Genomic DNA, 20832 nt, shown 5'->3' on the forward strand with positions numbered 1-20832 from the left:
CAGTGATGCAAATTAAAACAAAATATTTAATAGGGATCAGAACAGCAGTGAAGGCTCTGGAGAGACACAGGACTGGGGGCAGGCGGGTCTGGAAGGGGGTCAACACCAGCTGCCACGTGCCGTGCTCTGCCCATGTCCACTTCCAGGGCCACTGCATGGGAGGCCCTCCACCCCCGTGCCGCCTGAAACCTTAGGGAGAAGCAGTTTCTTCCACTAAGTCTCAGGCCTGCGCAGCCAGGCGTGGCTTCCCCCGCAGGCGTGCAGTGTAGGCGCAGCGCGGCCTCGGTGCCAGCTGCTAATGCAGGCCCTCACACCTGCTCGAGGAGCTGGGGAGGTGCTTCCCTGAAGAGCGCAGAGTGGAATTTTCTTGAGGTAGGAGTGAGAGGGAGGGCTCTGCTCTTAGGAACAGGGATAAACAAATAGCCCAGCGTGATGAAACCGTGAAGACGAGTGCAGAGGCAGAGGGGAGATGTGGGCAGCAGACCATACTGTGCCCATCCCACGGCCACGTGCCACATTTAGAAGACAAAGGACGAGGCAGTCCCTGCAGGGCTGAGCACCTGCTCAGCCTGAGCCAGGCTGTCGCTGGCCTGGCGGTCCAGGTCGCGGCACTCCTGCAGTGTGTCCTCGAACTGCCGGCAGGCCTCCTCCAGGATGGAGCTGCTCCGGGTCGGCCAGGACTCCCAGTACTCTGGCTCCACCCAGGGCTGGGCCTCAGTGGTGCCAGGCCCTGGGCTGGAGCTAGGCCGCAAGGAGCAGTCCAGGTCCCGGCACAGCTGGTAGAATTCACTGCCACGCCCAGTCACTCGCTCACCATCAATGACCTTCAGGCCTGGCAGCAGCTCTCGGACCACGGCCCTGTAGGAGGGGCTGGCACAGAGTGGGTTGCTGAGCCGGGCCAAAGGGTCCCGGAGCCGCAGGTACTCCAGGCCCCGCAGGCCAGCCAGGCTCTGCAGCTGGCTAGGGGTGGCCAGCAGGTTGCCCGCAGCATTGAGACTCTGTAGGTTCTCACAGGCGGCCAGTGGCTCCAGCCCCGTCAGCCGATTATTGGAGACATTGAGGACAGCCAACTGGCGCAAGGAAGCAAGGGGGCCCAGCTGGGTGAGCGCGTTGCCCGACAGGTCCAGCCACTCGAGACCCAGGCACTCCCCCAGGCAGCCCAGGTCCACCAGCCCCAAGCCTCGCAGCTTCAGCAGCAGGATGGACTCCAGGGCAAACTCGCCTGAGCGCGACTTGAGCAGCTGGGGCGTGATGCGCACCCCTTCAGCCTCTCCTGGCTTCTCACCCTGAGGCTCCATGAGATGAAGTTGGTCCAGGTGGCCTGAGCCTTGACAGTCTGTCACAGGGACACGGGTACCATCGGGGGTCAGCTGGCTGTTCACCCCAAAAAAGGCACCATTAACTGTGGGCAATGCCGGACGCCTACTTCCAACACCCCTGCTCAAGGGCCAGCAGGTCCCTAAGGAGAGACAGTTAAACAGTAAGCAAGCCTCTCCTGAACACCCCTGTGGCCCTGAAGCAGGTGACAGCATGAAGTGCCACCCAGCCTCTACTGCCAAGGCCAGAAACCTAGGTGGCCCAGCCCCCACTAAGAGGACCCAACTCAGCCCATGTGTGCTGGCTAGCACCCAGGCCCAGTGTTACCAATGTTCCCCATTTTCCAAATATCTATTGGGTGGCAAAATTTCATAATTTTCTTTTTTCCATAACCGCTCATGATCTCTTATTAGTTTTGAGGTGTTTCTTTTTAGCCCTTTAAATATGTTTTTGAATAGGTAATAGGTCACCACCATCACCTACCTCTTTTGTCCCCTCCCTGGGAGAGCCTCTCATAAGCAAACATAAACAGGAGCACCTGGGCCTGGCTTATTCACTCAAAAATGTTCTTAATGCAATTTTTTTAACGCAAATTCAAAATGGTTTCTAGATTCCGTGAGCCAATTTGTAACCTCTGGTCCTTCAAAGGACCAGCGTTCAGTCCTAGGTGAGGAAACTGAGGTTGATGGACAGAGGGGACAGTAAAGCCTGGGGTAAGAGGCAGCAGTGCCAGTTCTGCCACCCACCTCCCTGCTGCTCTCCAAACACCCCCAGCCACCCATCCAAATGAGCTCTTTACTCTAAACAACACCAATCACTGTTCCAGCTGCAAACATGAGATTTCCAAAGAAAGCAAGAGGACTAGAGAGGTGGGGACTGTCCTGGAGGGAGGGGGCGGGTGGCACCAAAGTTGGCTCCAGAAAGGCAGGGGAGCGGTCTTTCAAGTCACCAGTGGCTATGGGACAGAAGCCCAGGTGCCAGTGCAGGACAAGCACGAGGGCGGAGGCATGGGGGAGGGTCGCTGCCGCCCACAAAGGGGCCAAGATTTCAGCAAAGAGGAAAACAAGAAGGGACCTCTGCTCCAAGTGGCCGCTTCCCAACGCTGCAGACTTTGGTCAGGCCCAGGCCAGGCAGGGTGACACTTGCAAAGAACTATGGGACCATTCCCTCCTGACAAAACCTGGGACTACAGAGTGTCAGCAGTACCAAGTCTGTGTTTCCATAATCAAGGCCACTTTGCATTTCTCCCTCTCCAAGGAAACCAGGCCCAGAGCTCGCCCCATACTCCTGGCCAGGGAGCTGGGGAGGCTGACAGAGCTTACCCCCAAGCTCCATCTTTGAGAAGGGAGTCCCTACATCTCTACCAAGCTCTCCCCTGGTCTGCAACACTCCAGCAAGTTCTCATTTTGACCTAATTTCTTTCCAAAAAGGACTAGAGGCATCTACTGTCATTTGGCTTGCTCTATGTGAACAAGACCTGCAGGGGTTTGTTAGCAGGGAATGAGACAGTCCCCTGTGCCTCTGGTTAAAACTGCTCTGGCCCAGGGGATGGGTACTAAAGGGGCACAAGACACCTGCCATAAACACTAGTGAGACAAGGACCCCACCGAAGGCAGTGGAGTGCAGAGGAGGGACCAGAGTCTAGAACATGGTGCAGGGATCTGGCCTAGTGACTGGATGCAGAGGCTCCCTTCTCAAACACTTGGGACACAGATGGGACAGGCTGGGGGAGCAAGACCTCCAGTTTGAGGTGACCATGTGGCATCAGGCTTAGGAGACAGTTGATACTCTAGGCTGAAGGGACGCAGGCAGAGCGGGCCAGGCTCTATGGGGACATAGACTTCTCATTACCTGTAGGCCTCTCTGCAGGAATTTGCATACCCTCCCCAGACACACTACCTGAGGGTGAGAGTGGCGACTAGTTAAGTGGTGTACAGTAGAGAGGTCAAGGGTAGAAGTCAGACACCAACCTTTATGAGGCTGAACAAGGATACGGCTGAGCAGCCAGAGGGAGAAATGGTGACTTTCAAGGAGGGAATGATGCAACAGTATTCAAATGCCCCACTGGACTCATGGGCATTCTCAGGCAGAGGTGAGCCCCTGCAGCCCACACGGGTGAGGGCTGGATGCCCTGAGGAACTGGGTGACTGCTTATCAGGGGTGGGGACCCTTTTTTCTGCCAAGGGCCATTTGGATATTTATAACATCATTCACGAGCCATACAAAATTACCAACTTAAAAATTAGCCTGCTATATTTGGTCACTTAATTAACTCACCCCTAATGTGATGGATGGAACTGCTTCTCTTTGGTGAGGCCTTGGCAGGGCGAGAACAAATGATTTTGTGGGCCATACATGGTCTGCAGGCTGGACATTCCCCACCCCTGGCTTAGATGGACATAGTGGCTGCAAAGGGTGGGAAAGATCAAGGGGAGCAGGCAGAGCAAGGGAGGGAGACGGAGAGAACTGTGCTCCCACCTAGAAGCTGGGAGAAACGCTTTTTGCAGGAGCAGAAACAGTGGAGCAGAAAGATGATGATAAAGCTGGAAATCAGGCTCCCAAGCCCCGAGGTCCCATGCCTTCCAGCAGCCATGGGTCTTACTCCCTCCCCTGCAGTACAGGAACAGTACCACCTCATTCCTCCTGTGCAACAAGCACCTTTGACCTTCTTATGGCCCCCATCTTACCACAAATCTGCACACCTCAACCAGGCAGCTCTAGGCAGGATGGAGGTCGGCCTGTGTCCACCCATCTGTGCAAAGCCACCTGCTGTAATGCACAGGCCAACAGCAAGCTCTGCACAACAGGAGACTGACTCATCCACACCCATGTCAACATTTCTCACCCAATGTGTGAGTCTGCACCAAGGACTTGGTTACACAGATGAGACAGCAACTAAGACACAACTGACACTCGGGTCTCAGGGAGAGGCGCATCTGCCCTGAGCAGTCAGCCTTTGCTGTCAGTTTACCTATGTAGGAAATGGGCTGGAAAATGATGCCCAGGAGTCCACCAGGACAGAGCTAAATCTAGGGAAGAAATGGTTCGACCCAGAGCAGCCTCAGTGGGCAGTCACCTGGCTGCTTCAGCGAACTGGGGACCCTTCCTCTGCCCATTTCCTCCAGGTCGCAGTCTAGGGCAGGGTTCTTCAATCCTAGCACTCTTCCTCACTAGCTGAGCAGTTCTAGCAAGAAGAACTATCCAGCAACTATGGGGCCTGGCAACAGGAAAAAGTACAGACCCTAAGAAGACTGATATGTGCATGTACATACACCTCCTTCTTGAAACGGCTACTCCTAGGGTTTCTTTCTTTCTACAGTGAAAGCAATTTCAGAAAGCTTTCATAGCACACCCAGTTCTAGGTGGCTGAGTATGTATCCCACTGAGTATATATGCCACCTCCCCTTGTCCCTGTCCCAAGAAAAACCAGACCTCTTAAGGGCATGTGTACCTTGATACACATGGACAAGCTGCACTTAGGGCCCTTAATACCCACCAGTATTTCAAAAGAACATTACCACTTATAAACCTATATAGTACAACTCACAACAGAGTCAACCTTTTCTATGCACATAGTGCTAGAAGTAAGTTAAGCAATGGGTAGACAGAAAATGCCACCTCCCAGACAAAAGGAAAAAAGGCAATCTGTCAAGAATTGAGAAAGTGTCCCCATTCTTCCCAAATGGTTTAGGATTCTGGCTGCCCTTGTCTGATATCCTAAGTACAACACTGCTCTCTCCTTTCATCTATGGCAGAGTTCCTCCAGGCAGATTCTGAGGGCATCAGACAGTGGGGCCAGACTCCCTGGTCTGCTCCCCCTTCGCCAGGTCGCCACTGGGGAAGATAAGGGGAGAGGTGGTGTAGTTGGGGAAATTCTCCAGGTTGGTCTTCAAAAAGAGGAGATGCTCAACTGTCTCCACTGGGAGAGGGGAGTTGCTCTCCATGATAGTGCGGCTATCAAGGGAAGCAAATACACTTCCAGAGAAGGTGCTGGTAGCAGGACAGGACAGATAGACGGTGGCCAGTCTTGCCAGGGCTGGCCAGACTTCCCGCCTCTTCTCCCAGTAAGCCAGGGGGTCCTCCTGGGCACCAACTGTCTCGTTTTCATGCAGGTACTTCTTGACGATGACTGTGGCCAGGTGGTTCTCAGTGGAAAGCGAAGCTCCATTCCTCCGGGATGCCAGCAGCCCTACACTTTCCAGCTGTTCCAGCAAGCTCTTCTCCCTCTGGCCCAACAGCGAAGACCTAGATCTGCTGCTTCTCCGCACTTCTGGCTCCTTCTGGCCATTCCCCTCTGCCCCAGGGCCCTCGGCTACTCTGTCACTCAGGGTGGCGTCCACACACATAGTCTTGGGGCTCTGCAAGGAGGGAGAGGGAGACAAGGAGTATTCAGACACCATAACCTCCTTCACCTTATACACGAGAACTTGATTCCAGTGGTCAATGTCGGCCCCCACAGGCAGGATGGCCTCAATCTGGCCCTTGAAGCGGGGGTCCAGTAGAGTGGCAAGCACGAACTCCTCACGGTGGAAGAGCTTGCTGAGCTGACAGTCTGTGGAGAGCTGCAGGGCCAAGCCCTGGGCCAACCGGATGGCCGCACCCATCTCCCCGCCGCTCTGCTCCTCAAAGTGCCTCTGAACCTGCTCCAGGAAGATGTGCAGGTAGCGCAGCTGCGGCAGCACCTGGCTTAAGGAAGTCTGCGGTGCACTCGCCTCCTGGACCACCATCTGGAAGGGCTGCAGGAGCCTGACCAGGCTGTCTGTCAGGCTCCAAAATGTGGCCGACAGGGCCATGCCAGCCTTCCCCAGCTGGTGCTTCTCCTCATACTCTCGCAGTGGCCGCTGCTGCTCCACCAGCCACTCCATCAGGTGGTAGGCCGAGACCCAGTGATCTGAGAGCTCCCAGAAGGGCTGATGGGCTGGGAGGCCACACTGCTGCTGCAGCTGCATGAGGAGCCGCCGGGCCTCTGAAGAGCCTTTGAAATGACTGCAGATGGCCCTGGCTGTGCCCAGGATGATCTGGACACTATGATGGTGACACAGAAAGTTTCTCACCAGAGAGTTGAGGCAGTGGGCAAAGCAAGGGACAAGAGTGTAGCCCTCCATTGTCACCGCCTGCTCTAGGCTGGAGCAGCCGCTCGATACCAGGAAGCCTGGTTGTAGGGAGTCACGGCCCAGCCACAGGCTGACCTGTTTGTGCAGTTCCCGCTGCCTGTCCTCCACAGTACTCTCCAGGGGCAGGCCTCGGACGCAGAGCACTGCTTGCTTCCTCAGGGTCCCTGACACCACCTGACAGCTACGGGGCTGTATCACCCCCCAGTGGGCAGTGATGGCCACGTAGTCCTCCGCGACCACTTCCTGGGCTGCCGCAGACATGGTGAGGTGGATGCGGCTGCCCTCAGCCCACTGCATCTCCCGACGCACCTGCTCGCCCATCGACTCGCGGAGCAGAGGCAAGGCTTTGTCAGAAAAGAAAGCTGGAGGCGGCAGGTGGTAGCAAGGGTCAACCTGGGCCATAAACCTTCTGAAGGGCGGGGAAGAAAAAAAGGAGAGTGGCAAAGTCAAGCTGCAGAGTAGCTCAGCAATGCTCTGGTGCCAGGCCTGGGAGCGGGACTGGCTGGGAGCACATATACCACCTTGGTCCTCTCCGCCTGCCACTGGGGGAGGTTCGTCTTTGATGGGAGTGGGCAGGGGTGGTGGAGCCAGTATCAGCTGCTCACACCTCCCTGGGGCCAGCTGCCCGTCATTGTCTTCTGAGGGTGAGCCATCTGGGCAATGTCCTGACGGGAGACCCTCACGGACAAGGCTGGTGGCATCTGCAGGCAGGCCCTTCTGCTTCTTCACTGCTCCTACCCGCTTTCTCCCTGGGCTGGCTGCAATTGGCCTTCTTTCCCTCTCCAGCCCATTCTTACTCACCAGGGGACAGAGCAGGCCTGAGGTTTTAGATTGCCCCTTACTTTTGCCTTGTCTAATGTCAGCATGACACAGAATGCAGGTGGCATGGCAGGTGCTCTTAGAGTCAACAGGAAAGAACCGTCTGCGATCCAATGAGGGCTTCTGACCTGTGGTGGCCTGAGGGCCTGGGCAATGCCCTTGAGAAGCCCAGCCGTTGGTCTCTTTTATAGTTCTGACCAGCTTCTTCAAGCAGGGTAGCTTCTGAAGGCTCGGCAGGGACTTCTCCTCCCCCACACCAGGAAGCAAATGCCTCTTCTTCCACTTCTTGAGGCGTCGTACCTGTCTATCCAGATGGGCTATGAGGATATCAGTTTGCTTCGCCTCATCAGTCTCACTAGGCTGGCCCACCTCTGACCTGTCCAGACTGGTTGCCTGGACCAGCACTGGAGTAGAAGGGGCCGGCCCAGAGCTGAGCCCTGGGGCTCTCGACTTCTTTCCTGCCTGCTGCCCCCCGTCCCTCTGTCCACGTGCCTTCTGCTTGGACACCTTCTCAGGCTGCAAAGAGGGCTCCTGCCCAAGCCCAGATTTCACACCACAGACTTCAGAGTCTCCCTTTGGCTTATTCTGCCCCAGGATGGCCTGGCTCTTTGCACAAGTTGAGTGGAAACCAGGCCTCCCCAGGGAGCAGGCTCTTCTCTTCCTGCCAGAGACTTGTAGGCCCGGGGTTCCTTCCTCCTGTTCCTCCAGGAACAGTTGGTCAGGTGAGGGGATGGAAGAGCCACTGCGGAGGGGGCGGGGTCTCTTACTTTGCAGGGGCAGATCCCTCTCACTCCCCTTTTGGGAGCCAGAGGGTCTGCTCTTCCTGTGGCCACTGCTGGCCTTCTCCTCTAAGTCTACAAACTCAAGTTTGACCTCAGTCTCTGGCAGGTCCCCACTGGAACCCCAGCCAAGTCCACAAGAGGTGTTGGTAGCTCTGGTGTTGAACTTGGAGCCAGGAGAAGTCATTGTGGCAGCTGGACTCTGGGGTCTGGTAATGGGGGAGACAGGTCCTGAGGGTGTACGTCTCTTATGGGGCTTTTTTATTGTTTCCACTTCCAACATGCTTGGGAACTTGGGGAAATGAGAAGATGAGCCCAGGCTGCAAAGCAAGATGAAAAGAACGGCTCTCAGCTGCCCTACTCAACTTTGAGGAACACTGAGGGGGAAGGTGAGGCCAAGAGGGGAGAGAAGACAGCAGAGGACAAAAGGCATAGAGAAATAATATGAAATCAGCCCTAAAACAAAACTCTCAAGACCTCAAACCTCCTTGGAGAAGGATGCCATTCATTCCCAGACTCAATGGAGCAGCCCTCTGCACATTAGTGGTTTCTGTGTCCAGCTTCTTTGCCAAACTAACTAGTGTTTCTCTTTTTTCTCTCAGTGTTTACTGAGAACCTAGTGCACACTTGGCAATTCTCCTGTGTAGCGGACACAGAATACAGCAGGCAAGGCCCCTGCATGCATGTGACCTCCAGGCTGGCGTAGGGACAGACGTGACTAAGACTCACTCATGACAGGTAGAACCAGAGCCATAATGCAGGTATGAAGGAGCAGGAACGAGGCTGGGAGACCCCAGAGAGGGTCTGACCTCACCAAGAAGTCAGGCCGGTTTCCCTGGAAGAGGTGCGGCACTAGACACTGTAAGCACCTGGCCGTAGGCACACTGGGAGGCATCATAAATAGGTTACATAGCTTATTCAGGAGTGATGCAGCCTGAGGCTGCTTAGGCCAGAGGCCTGGCTCAGATCCTTTGACATTCCTTCTCTAGAAGTCAGCCTCCAACAGAGAACACAGGATGGAGTAGCTCCTAATGCCAGTGACTCTGGCCCCCCGAGTGTCCTCTCATTCTTTGTCACAGAGACTCTTGAAGGGCTGGTTATACTTTGTCACCTCCCATCCCCTGAAACCCTCTCTTCTCTGGCTCTGGCCCCCACCACTCCTAGTCACTGCTCTTGCCAAGGCTCCCAGTGACCCCAATGGACTTTTCTGCAACAACTGAAGCATCTGCCCACAGCCTCCATTTGGAAGGCTATTTCCCCATGGCCCTGGGACACCACAATTTGTTTCCCTCTCATCTGCACCTCCTCTGCAGCCTCTGTCTGGTCCTTCTTCCTCTGCCTGTCCCCTAAAGATGTTTCCTGGGGTTCCTTCCTAGAGCCTCTCTCATTCTACACCTTCTACCAGGCTGTACCATCTCCCCAGGTAGGACTGCATTTACACGCTGGCTGCTGTCCAACCTCTCCCTGGCTCACCTGCTTTCCTACAGCCAACTCAGATAGACATCTGTTCACCCAGGTGCTCAGACCCCAAATCTAGGCACAATCCTTAACTCCTTTCCCCTCATTCATTTTCCTGGAGATTAGGTCAAATTTGGAGCTCTCAAAAGGAAAGAGACATGATGAAGTCAGAAGAGAAATAGGCAGAGAAGAAAAGAAAATGAGCTAGTGAGCTAGGATGTGTTTCCTTAGGAGAGAGAAGGTTCAGGGAAGGATGGCTTAAGAATCCCACCGTAAAGTTCAGGAAGAAAGGAGTCTTCCTCTCTTCAGACCAGAATAAAATGCTGGCCAAACAAGATTTAAAACCAGTACATTCTGACACTGAGTGACGTTACAGGTTAAGATGGCAGGACTGCCTCTGCAGGTGACAAGTCCGCTGAGGAGGCTCATGCAGACTGTCCAGGGAGGAGTGTGGGCAACATGATACAGACAGGTTCCTTCCAGCTAGAAGCCTTGGAAGGAGCAAGAGGCAATGACCTCAGGCCCATCAAGGAAGATCTCGGTCACCACCAAATCAAGTGTCCAAAGCCCCATGGAAGGTGACACTGTGGAGGGGTGAATAAAGGTGCAAATGAAATGCAAGACACTGTCCTGGTTCAAATAGTAGTAATCTAGGATGTCTGAACTGGAGGGGACTTACCTCAGTTCTATTTCATGACTGAAGAAACAGAAACCCAGAGTGGTAACGTGATGGTCAGTAGCAGAGTGAAGACCAGAGCTGGCGCTGGGCCTCCACAAGCAGTCTGCAGGCTTCCACAAGCAGTCTGCATGCGCCCTGCCCTCACTGATGATGGCAGAGAAAAGGAAAGAACCTGTGTGTTAGGGCTGCAGCCTGGGTCACACCAATTCCGTTTCTTTCCCCCATGAGCCTTTTGTCCCCTCAGTGTGTCTGTATTCTGCAGATACTCTGGATCTAACAAAAATTCATCAAATATCTACCATGAGTCAGCACTGTGCCCTAGAAATGCAAACACAGGAGAATAACTGCCAGCTGGCACTTGGGGTTCATGACAAGAAGACACCGTGGAAATGGGCTCATGGCACTGGAGCAAGGCAAGTGCTGGGAAGTGCTACGGAGGCCAGGTTTCAGGCTGACCTGAAGGTAAATCAAGTCTAGGACAGTGGAGTTTAGATTCTGTCTGGTAAGGGGTCACTTGCCTTAGGCTACTGCTTCAGGATCCTTACCTCCTGACAAGACTCCCTGGGTAGATCCAGGATCTTGTGCAGTCACTGGCATCGACAGTGATCACCCTTCTCTTCCACTGAAGCACATCAGAATGACAGTGAGGCTGACACTGTGGAGAACACAACCAACGCTGAATCTTGAATATAAAATATTTAGTACTTTATTAGTAAGAAGTTACTGTGTCACTTCTCACATTTGAGGACTACAAGATTGGGGATGGGGCCTCTCGGACTGCACACCGGGCAGCAGTTGAAAGGGTGCCATAGTGGGCACCCCACAATGGCAGGCATGGCACTGGGGAGCAGGAGGTAAGGAGGGCCGGAGCAGGTAAGGCAGAGGGACCGGAGGGGAGGGGACAGTCTGAAGAGCTTTTTAGGAGGCCGATTATGCTTGAGTTGAGATGTGGATGAGGGATACAAAGGAGGAATTCCCCAGAGATCCATTTACTAATGTAGTTCAGTTTTGGAGATACTGATTTTAAGGTTCTTCTGTAGTAAATCTTCAGGGGTACATACGACGGATACATGCGTGAGGGGACAAGGGTCTGAGCCAAAGATATGGATCCACGTAAGAGTCTCCTTAGAAACTGAGGGGAAATGCCTGAGGTAGAAGCGTGGAGGTGGTTGCCCAGGCCACATGGACACTGTGGGGAGGGTGGAGGATGAACACACCTTGATGACTGACAGGCAAAGGAGACAGAGAAAACTATGAAGTGATGTTAGGGAAGCCAAGAGATTTTCTAGAAAGGATAGACAAGGTCACAGGTCAGTGGGTGAAGGTGGAGCTCAGGGCTGTGCAATGAGAAGTGGGGGAAGCAGGTACTTGCAAGGTCAGAAGTGGGTTGGGAGAGTCCCGCTTTGGGAAGGGAGGGAAAAGGCTTGGCTGTGTCTCTAAACAGAGAGACAGGTGCAGTGGGAAGAGGGGGAAGGTACACATTCAGAACACAGGGAGAACAAAGGCCAGAGCTGGGGATCCAGAACACCAGCGGTGGGTGGGTTTATCCCCAGCGACAAGAAAGAATCTACTTCTCATAGAGCAAAGAAGGAAGGATGGCTGTGGCGGCAGTAAGTCCTTGAGTGTGGGTAGGAGAAGGAACCGAGGCAGTTTACTCGCAGGAGCCTAGATTCCCAAAGGGAAGCCATGTACTCCCTGAGGCAGCAACCTGCTGGCTGAGTGTGGGATGGGGGGAACGGCCTTGGCACCATGGATCAGAGACTCTTCTGACCAACCTTACCAGGCCTTTTCCCATGTGTATGGCCAGAGGGAAAGGGAGCGCTTTTCCCTTTCTCTTGTGCCTGCTGCACCCCAGGGCCTTGTGCAGACCTCCGCCCACCCTGGGCCTTTGGTAACCATGCCAGAGCTCTGTTTTCACTCTGCCCAGTCCCACCGGCACCTCTTCTCTCAGCTCTTGCACTGGGCTAGAGGCGGGTGTCCACCTATCCCCAACCCCAGGGGGGCCAAAGCGCTTACTGGGCCCTCAAGTCCTCAGCTTCTCCTCCCTCCCCCACTCACCTGGACAGGTGGCGAGAAAAAGGTTGGGAGGAACGTGTGCAAGGGAGAGTAGAGCAAGCCGCTATGTATTTTTGGGTTTTGTCCCACATGCAAATCCTAAGAAAGATGGTTCGAACCATAACCACGCATCATTAGATTTCACGTCACGCAAAAGCGTCATTAAATGAGATGCGTCTCAAACGGCACACCAGCAGAGAGAGTGAGCTCCTCTGGCCTCCTCTGCGAGGCTGCTTTTCTTCCCTAGTGGACTGAGCGCCGAGGCGGAGGCAGCCTCAGGGTCAGACCGCGGCGGCTCCGCCCACCAGCTGTGGCCGGGCTTCGGCCTCCGCGACCACTCGGCCTCGGCCGCACCACAGCGCCCACCTCGAGGCGTGTGAAGGGCCGAGTCAGTGTGTACAACAGAGTGAGCGCCGCGCCGCTGTGCGGGACATTCCGGCCTCGCCTGGCGTGTCCGAGGCGCCGGGCAGGGGAGGCCGGCCTAGGACTAGAGCAAGCGGCCTCCGCCCCTCCCCCTGCCTCGGCGTCCACTTCGGTGAAGTCGGACCGCAGCGCCCTGTCCCCGGCTTACCTAAGGCCGGGGGTTCGGGATTTGCCCGCCGCCCGCTAAGCCCGCTAAGCCCCGGCTGGTGAGGCCGGGAAGCCGGGCGCAGCGCCCACGGCGGCCCACGGCGCTCCCGAGGCAGGTGGAAAGGGGCCGGCCGCAGACACCACCGGAAGGACCCGGCAGAGCCCGAGGGGGGGGCTTCGAGTTCCGGGGCGTGCAAGGGGCTACTTCCGGGAGCGACAGCCCTCGCCACGCCCCCGCCCCGCCCCGCCCTGCGATTGGTACCTTTTCACTGCGGCCAGTCCGAAGTTCGAGTGCGCAGGCGCCGGCGACCTCCGCTGGCCGGAAGCGACGTGGCTGCACCGCCTCCTCACCGGAAGTCACGCCCCCCTCTCACCGTTACCCAGATTCTCTCGTTCCGGTTTCCTGCTGCTGGGCTTCGACGTGGCCGTGAGACCCGTAGTCCCAGACCTGCCTCTGCCGCGGGGACCTCGTCTTCCTCCTCCGCTGACCGACCCCCCCCCCAAGGCTCCTTCCACTCGGGGCTCCGCGCCAGGGGAGCCTGACTGCCGGGCGCGACCCCAGTCTCGTGCGCGGGCGGAGGTGACCACAATAGCGAGGTGCGCCCTGCACACGGCGGGGTCTCTTGCTGGCTTGAGGGCTCACCCAGCGTTTCAGCAAACCCGCCGGGGTGTCTCTGGGGGCAAGTGCCCGCTTCCCGGGGACGCCCCGGAGGCTGGAAGTTCGTCCAGCGGCTCCCGGGCTGAGCGCGGAGGGCCTCGCCCGCCCACCTGGGCACCGAAGTGCCCAGTTCTTGCCTCGCAGGCCACGCCGAGCTGCTTCCCACGTCCAGAGTCAAATTCCTGAGGCCCCAGGGCCGCCCACGGTGGAAGCTTTGTTCCAGCTCCTTCCTGCGCTCCTCTGTCTCAAGCGCATGGACTCCGGGTGCAGGTCTTCAGCTTGGCCTAAAAGAAGTGCCCCTGCCACAGAAGTATATACATCTTTACACTTTATCAAAGTTATTTTAAATCTTACTTGATTCTCTCCAGTGCCTCAGAGATGGAGGTATTGGTTTCTCCGTTATACGAATTGGGGACACAGACTTAGCCACACAGCCCCTGAAAGTGGAAGATGGCAGGGGCCTCAAGTGAGTTTAAAGTTGTGTTGATAAATAGGGGTCCGTATGTAGTAGGCTCAGAGCTGGTCTCTTTGCAGTGTTAACCCAGAGGCACTCTAGAAACAGGCGATTTGATTGCAAAACTAGGAGACACAAGACAAACTTCATAAAAGATAAGAGAACTCAGTAAAGGTAGCTGGGTTTAATAGTAATGTATAGAAATTAAAGTCCTCCACATATGTAAACCACCATTCAGAAATACCAAGGAAGGAAAGATTACATTTTGCTAGCAATAAAAAAAGATTAAACATCATGGAAAAAGCTTAACAAGAAATGTACAAAATCAATGAAAGAAAAAACAGTAAACCTTTAAACATCACTAAGGACTACAAAAAGAATACCTGAACAAATAAAAAGGCAAATGATGTTCAGGGTTAGGAAGACTTAATATCTCAAAGATATTAGCTCTCTCTAAAGTAACCTACAAGTTTAATTAAATCCTTATAAAAATTCTAACAACTTTTTAGAACAGAGGAGGTGATTCTAAAAGTTCAGAAGGAAAAGTAAACAAGAAAATCTTAGAAAAATTCAAACAAAGGGTAGTAATGGTTAGGGGTAGGTAGGAACAAACCCTACAACATTATAAAAATAGGTAAAGTTCCTACAGTTGAAACACTGTGTAATGATGCAATAGTACTGAGGACCAAATTAATGGAATGCAGTAAGAGGTGTAAAAACAAGCCCAGCGTATTAAAGAAATCATGGTAATTCATATGACAGAATATTATGAATACATTTTTTATTATTTTTTAAAAATATATCTTTATTGATTTCAGAGAGAGGAAGGGAGAGGGAGAGAGAGATAGAAACATCAGTGATGAGAGATTCATTGATAGGCTGCAGCCCACAACCCGGGCATGTGCCCTGACTGGGTATTGAACCCCGATCTCCTAGGTCCTAGGTCGATGCTCAACAGCTGAGCCACACTCCACCGGGCTATGAATACATTTTTAAAAAATAAATTTAGGGGATTCCAAAGTGGTGGCAGATTGAGTGGAGGCTACACTGACACGCTCCCAGGACCAAACTGGAATTACAACTAAAATATAGAAAATCAGACCATGGTGCGAATCTTGATCCCTTCCAAACACAACCAGGCCCAGCTGAGGGAGCCACAAGCTGTGCAGTGCAGAAAGCTTCAAATGGGGACTCAAGCCCAGCTGGGTGTGGCTCAGCAGTTGAGCATCGACCTAGGATCCAGGAGATCATGGTTCACTTCCCGGTCAGGGCATATGCCGGGGTTGCGGGCTCCATCTCCAGTTGGAGGCATGCAGGAGGCAGCCGATCAATGACGACTCATCACTGATGTTTCAACTCTTCTCCCTCTCCCTCTCTCTAAAGTCAATAAAGACTTTTTAATGGGGACTCAAGGCCAGTCACAAACAGTGTCTGACATTGGCCTGTACCAGAGACTGTCCAAAAGACTGGGAATCCTAGCAGATCTACCTAATATATAGAAACAAATTCAAACAGGCAGACAAAATGGGGAGACAAAAAACAAGCTCCAAATGAAAGAACAAAAGAATTCTCCAGAAAAAGCTAAATGAAATGGAGATAAGCAACCTTTCAGATAATAGAGTTCAGAATACTGATCATAAGGGTGCTCAATAGCATGAGAAAAGAAATGGAAACTATGAAGGAAATTAAGAATGATATAGTAGAAATAAAAAATACATTGGAAGGAGTAAACAGCAGATTAGGGAAGCTGAGGATCAGATCAACAAATTAGAAGACAGGATAGAAAAAAATCAGAACTAAAAAAACCAATTTAAAAATAGGAGGACAGCTTAAGGGAGCTGTGGGACAACAAGAAACTTAGTGTACTAATACGAACTGAGAACAGTGCACGTTTAAGTGTTTAAGAAAGGAAAGAACTTGCCCTGGCTGATGTGGCTCAGTTGGTTGGCATGTTGTGTCATATACCGAAAGATCTCTCAGTTTCAATTCCTGGAGTCGGTTGATGTTTCTCTCTCCCTCCCTCCCCTCCCTTCCATTTTCTCTAAAAAAAAAAACAAAACAAAAAACAAAAACAAAAAACATAAATATATGTAATAAGCCCTGGCCAGGTAACTCAGTTGGTTAGAGCATCGTCCCGATACGCCAAGGTTGTGGGTTCAACCTCCAGTCAGGGCACATACAAGAAGCAATTGTTGTAGATGGTGGGAACGGCACTGGGTGTTAGACCTGTGGGGTCAGACCGGACCTGGGTTCAGCGACCTTGGTACTTGGGTTCTGGCTAGGAAAGAATTCAGAACCAAGACCCAAACTATAAGAGAACATTTATTTGGTAAATCACAGGGGTAGAAGTAATTCCTAGAAGAAATGGGCTTAAGAAACAAGTTACAGAGGCAAAGGAAGGACCCTTGGAGCTTGGGAGTGAGGAAGCCAATGGTAACATTCCTGGGGGGGAGAGGGGAGGGAAAGGCATGGGTGTGCTCCCAGGAAGGAGAGCGCACAGGGTCCTCAGTCCTAAGGTTTTTAAGGGTGGAGATTTTAGGGGAGGTCACAGGGGAAATCTCATAATATTCAGCAGCTTCCAGCTGTGTCCTTTCAGGGTTGTGGTCTCCAGTGATTGATTGGTTGGGGCGGGGGCGGGAGGGGGGCATCATTCAATACAGCTGGTCCTGAGGTCAGTTGTGTCCGGTTTTGTTGTTTTTCTGGGCCTGGAGCTGAAATACAACTGAGGCCTAGATGTTATCTTGAAGGAGGAAAGGTCAGGGGGTCCAAACCTGCTAGGGGAGGAAAGATCACCCTGAGGCCGAGGTCCCACCCTACAATTGTCCATTGCTAGACACGTGGGACTTTCCACCCCGGTGACCTTCTGTACCTGGTCCATTGTCCTTGCTCTGCTCCTGTCTAACTGCCTCCCACACAACCAATGTATACGTAAACAAGTGGAAAAATAAAACTGATGTTTCCCTCTCTCTCTCTCAAATCAATTTTTTTAAAACCCAAAAATATATATGTAATAATCATTGATTTATATATATATATATATATATATATATATATGAGTATGTGTTTGCTTCTATTTCTGATAGATGTTGAAGCCTCCAATATCTCAATTATTTCTCTTTGTACTTCTATCAGTTTTTGCCTCACATATTTTGATTCTTTGTTGTTACGCACCTATGCGTTAAGGATTGTTATCTCTTCTTGGAAAAATGGTCCCTTCATGTGTTTGCTTCGACATGCACAGAGCTTCCCCGGAAAGACAAACAAGAACAAGAACAGCGACCGGAGGGAGCTGGATTATTGATGGGTCAATGAGGAGACTTTTCACTGTAAACTCATTTACACCTTATGAATTTTATTTCACAGGAACGTACAACTATGCCCAAACTGCAATTTCAAAAATGTCTTGCATGTATTTTCCCCTGAGAACTTTAGAACTGTTGTGGGTGGTGAGCATGGGCACCAGGTGTTAGACCAGTGGCGTCAGACCCGACCTGGGTTCAGCAACCTTAGTACTTGAGTGTTGGCTAGGAAAGAATTCAGGGTCAAGACTCAAACTAGAGAGCATTTTTATAGAAAATCACAGAGGTAGAAGTAATTCGTAGAAGAAATGGGTTTAGATAAAGGTGATGCACCTGGAGGGAAGGGGAAGGGAGGGGAAAGGTGCAGGCGTGCTTCCTGGACGGACAGTGCCCCTGGGTCCCCCAGCCTAAGTGCTGTAAGGGTGGAGATTTTAGGGGACGTCCCAGGGGAAGATCTCAATAGACTATTCAGCAGCTTTCCAGGTGTGTCCTTTCAGGGCCCAAGTCTCCACTGATTGATTGGTTGGCGCCAAGGCAGGGGGTCATTATCCAGTGCAGCTGGTCCTGAGCTCAGCCCTGGTGTCATTTATCTGGTTTTGCTGCTTTCCTGGGCCTGGAGCTGAAATACAACTGAGGTCTAGATGTTATCTCCAGGGAGGAAAGGTCAGGGGGCCCAAACCGCATGACCAGCTATAGGCTAAGGAAGGAAAGGTCACCCTGGGGGCCAAACAATGACGACTCATCATTGATGTTTCTCTCCCCCTCTCCCTTCCTCTCTCTGAAATCAATAAAGATATATATATTTTAAAAAAGAACATTTGAGCCCTGGCTGGTGTGGTTCAGCGGTTAGAGCACTGGCCCGTGCATCAAAGGGTCTCAGGTTTGATTCTCTGTCAAGGGCACGTACCTGGGTCGCAGGTTCAATCCCCCGCCCCCGGCCCCCTTCAGGGCATGTGTGGGAGGCAACCAATCGATGTGTCTCTCTCGCACCGATGTCTCCCTCTCTTCCTCTCCCCTCTCTCCCTTCCATTCTCTCTAAAAATCAATGGAAAAAATATCCTCCAGTGAGGATCAGCAAAACAAAACAAAAAACAAACAAAAAAGAACATTTGACACGAAACAGAAATACAGATCCATCAACAGGCCCCAGGTATTTTTTTCATGGCACTTATTTCCCGGGTCCTATTGCACATGTCAAAGCTCTCAGGGTACTTGCCACTTTTTTTTTTTTTTTAAACAAGTTGGATCCATGTGGCGCCCATTTTGGGAAACAAGAAAAGGCAAAGGAAGCCAAGATCCGGGCAGAATAAAATGCGGCGTGGAACTGAAGAGTTAATATGCAAAAGTAATGTGATTAATAGCTGGCGTTTATGCACAAGCCAGGCACTTTAATCCATTCTCTCAGTTGCAACCTCTATGAGGTAGGCATTATTATACCAACTCGGCAATAAAACCAAAACTCAGAAAGATTAAGTAACTTTCACTCACCTACCAATCAGTGGAGCTGGAATTTGAACCCAGGCAGCCCAATTCTCAATTCCACACGCTCAACCTCGAAGCTGAGCTGAGCCGCTCAGGCAAGGTGAAGGGCTCCGGGAGGCTGGGCAGAAAGACTAAAGAGACACATTTGTCACATCAGTCTCTGTGGGCCAAGAGCACGGCTGTTGCAGCTGGTATCGCAGCCAATCAAGGTTGCAGCCTCTGCAGTGGTCCATCGGGGCCCAGCACCCCTGTTGCAGAGCCACAGATGGGCAGGTAAAGAAAACCATCATCCGAATGTTTCCCAGGTCTTGTCAGGGGGGCGAAAGGCTGGCCCTTTCAGCAGGAAGGAAAAGCTGTGCTGCCTGCCGTCCCTTGATCCTGAGGTTAGGAAGCTGAGGTGGGGGTTCTGTGGGTTTCTGAGAATATCCATCTTAACCATACCCAGCACCCCTTTTCAGGGAAAGTGCCTACAGGGTGAGCCCAAGGTTCTACTGGGCTGTTATGCCAGAGCTCCCTCCTTCACCTGGCCTCCAGTTTATTGATGGACCACATGGTGCTGGGATTAGAGTCCGTTCAGACACCCAATAATCCCCTAAAGCTTGGGTGCTCCCATCTCCCCAGGGCGTAGGCCAGGTCAGAAGCTCCAGGTCTGCTGGGAAAGGCTCACCGGGCACCCTGGCACTCAGGACACCAGCTTTCATCAAGGCTTCTCAACCTCTTTCACAGCAGCTCTGGGTCAATAAACTAATTAAATTTTTATCAATCACTTGAAGGGTTAAACCTAGAGTAGTGGTTCCCCGTGTTGGGGGGACCTGGCCCCCCAGGGAACATTTTTAAGTGGCTGGAGACCTATATGGTTGTCACAACTGGGAGCAGGGAGAGGGCCTCTATTGGCATCTGGTGGGCAGAGGTCAGGGTGCTGCTAAATGTCCTACAAAGCACAGGACAGTGCCCCTCACCCCCCACAAAGAATTATCCAGCCCAAACTGCCGATAGTGCCCACGCTGGGGAACCCTGCCTGGAGGGTTTCAGTAGCATGGGAACCCTTGGGAAACTTGTTTAAAATGCAAAATCTTAAGTCCCAATTGTGACACCCTAATCCAGCAGGGTGTGGAGTAGGCCCCAGGAATCTGCATTTTCAAGCAGTCCAGGTAATTGTAGTCAAGATGAACCATATTCCACCCTGAGGAATGCCACTGCCAGATTTCAAAACTCTGGTCCCTGGACCTGTGCAGGTCTGATAGCCATCTGGAGCGATTATTAAAAATCTCAGGCTCTTGCTCCATCCTTGGGGAGATTCTGTTGTAATCAGCCTGGTCCCAGCATTCTATGGGTTTGCTTTGTTGTGAATGATTTTGTTTAAAATATGCTTTTATTGACTTTTAGGGAGAGAAGGGGAGAAACATTGATGCTAGAAACATCAATCAGCTGCCTCCCATTTCATATGGGGGAGGAACCCGCAACCTGGGCATGTGCCCTGACCGGGAATTGAACCGGTGGCCTTTTGGTGCACAGGATGACAACCAACTGAGCCAGGCCGGCCAAGGCTATTCTGAGTTATTCTTACGCAGGTTTGCTAACACAGAGCATGGGCTGTTAGCATAGGCTTTGGTCATCTGCCCTCACTTTTGTGCTGGTGGTTGCCAACTGACTTTGTTCCTGGAAACCCCAAGCTTATGAACTCCCAGCACTCACGTGATTACCAGGAGCAACCATAACCGCCCCCGCCGATTTCACCCCTTCTCACATTCCCATTGTTACTGAAGAACGGTTCTATGTCTGTCCAAAGCAACCACAATTCAGCAAAGGGCCTTGCTTTAGGGGCTTCATTAAGGAGGGGACCCTGTGATCAGCAGTCATCTGTATGTACCTCCCCCTCCCCACTGAGAACCTGGGCTGCTGGGTGTCCCTGTGACAGGTCAGAACTTGCCAGGTCTATCAGGTGTTGAGGTGGGAAGGGTCAGCGAGGGCTGTTGGGAGCCCGGCATCGGAGCGTCACGGCAAGTCACCCCAGCTCTCTGCCGTTCCGTTTCCCTGAGCAGAGGCTGGCATCTGCTCAGTAAGCACCAGCCGTGGTGGCTGTTACGTATCTTTGAAGGAAATTCCATCCAGGCTGTGGAATCATCCAGAGGACTGTCCCTGCTCCCG

General features: G+C 52.5%; 2 protein-coding genes across 3 annotated transcripts; both read right to left on the minus strand.

The window, feature by feature from the left end:
* Window positions 1-6: 6 nt before the first annotated feature.
* On the minus strand, window positions 7-11928 carry LRRC61 (leucine rich repeat containing 61). Of its 2 annotated transcripts, none has more exons than XM_087820939.1 (3): window positions 10712-11038; window positions 10167-10310; window positions 7-1459 (listed from the first exon to the last, which is right to left on the minus strand). In XM_087820939.1, exon 3 carries the CDS (start codon window positions 1296-1298, stop codon window positions 519-521), a length of 780 nt encoding a protein of 259 aa, XP_087677065.1. In that variant the 5' UTR covers window positions 1299-1459; window positions 10167-10310; window positions 10712-11038; the 3' UTR covers window positions 7-518. The 2 variants fall into 2 exon arrangements, 1 of the variants encoding a protein (XP_087677065.1); XR_015715152.1 differs by lacking the exon at window positions 7-1459 and adding an exon at window positions 8901-10071 and having other exon boundaries at window positions 10712-11928.
* ZBED10 (Putative protein ZBED10P) lies at window positions 5095-8892 on the minus strand. The gene has a single exon (XM_087820938.1). The coding sequence runs from the start codon at window positions 8310-8312 to the stop codon at window positions 5100-5102; it is 3213 nt and encodes a 1070-aa protein (XP_087677064.1). The 5' UTR covers window positions 8313-8892; the 3' UTR covers window positions 5095-5099.
* Window positions 11929-20832: the final 8904 nt, after the last annotated feature.

Source organism: Miniopterus natalensis, chromosome 10 (genome assembly GCF_054644295.1).
Source record: "Miniopterus natalensis isolate mMinNat1 chromosome 10, mMinNat1.hap1, whole genome shotgun sequence".
NCBI lineage: Eukaryota > Metazoa > Chordata > Mammalia > Chiroptera > Miniopteridae > Miniopterus > Miniopterus natalensis.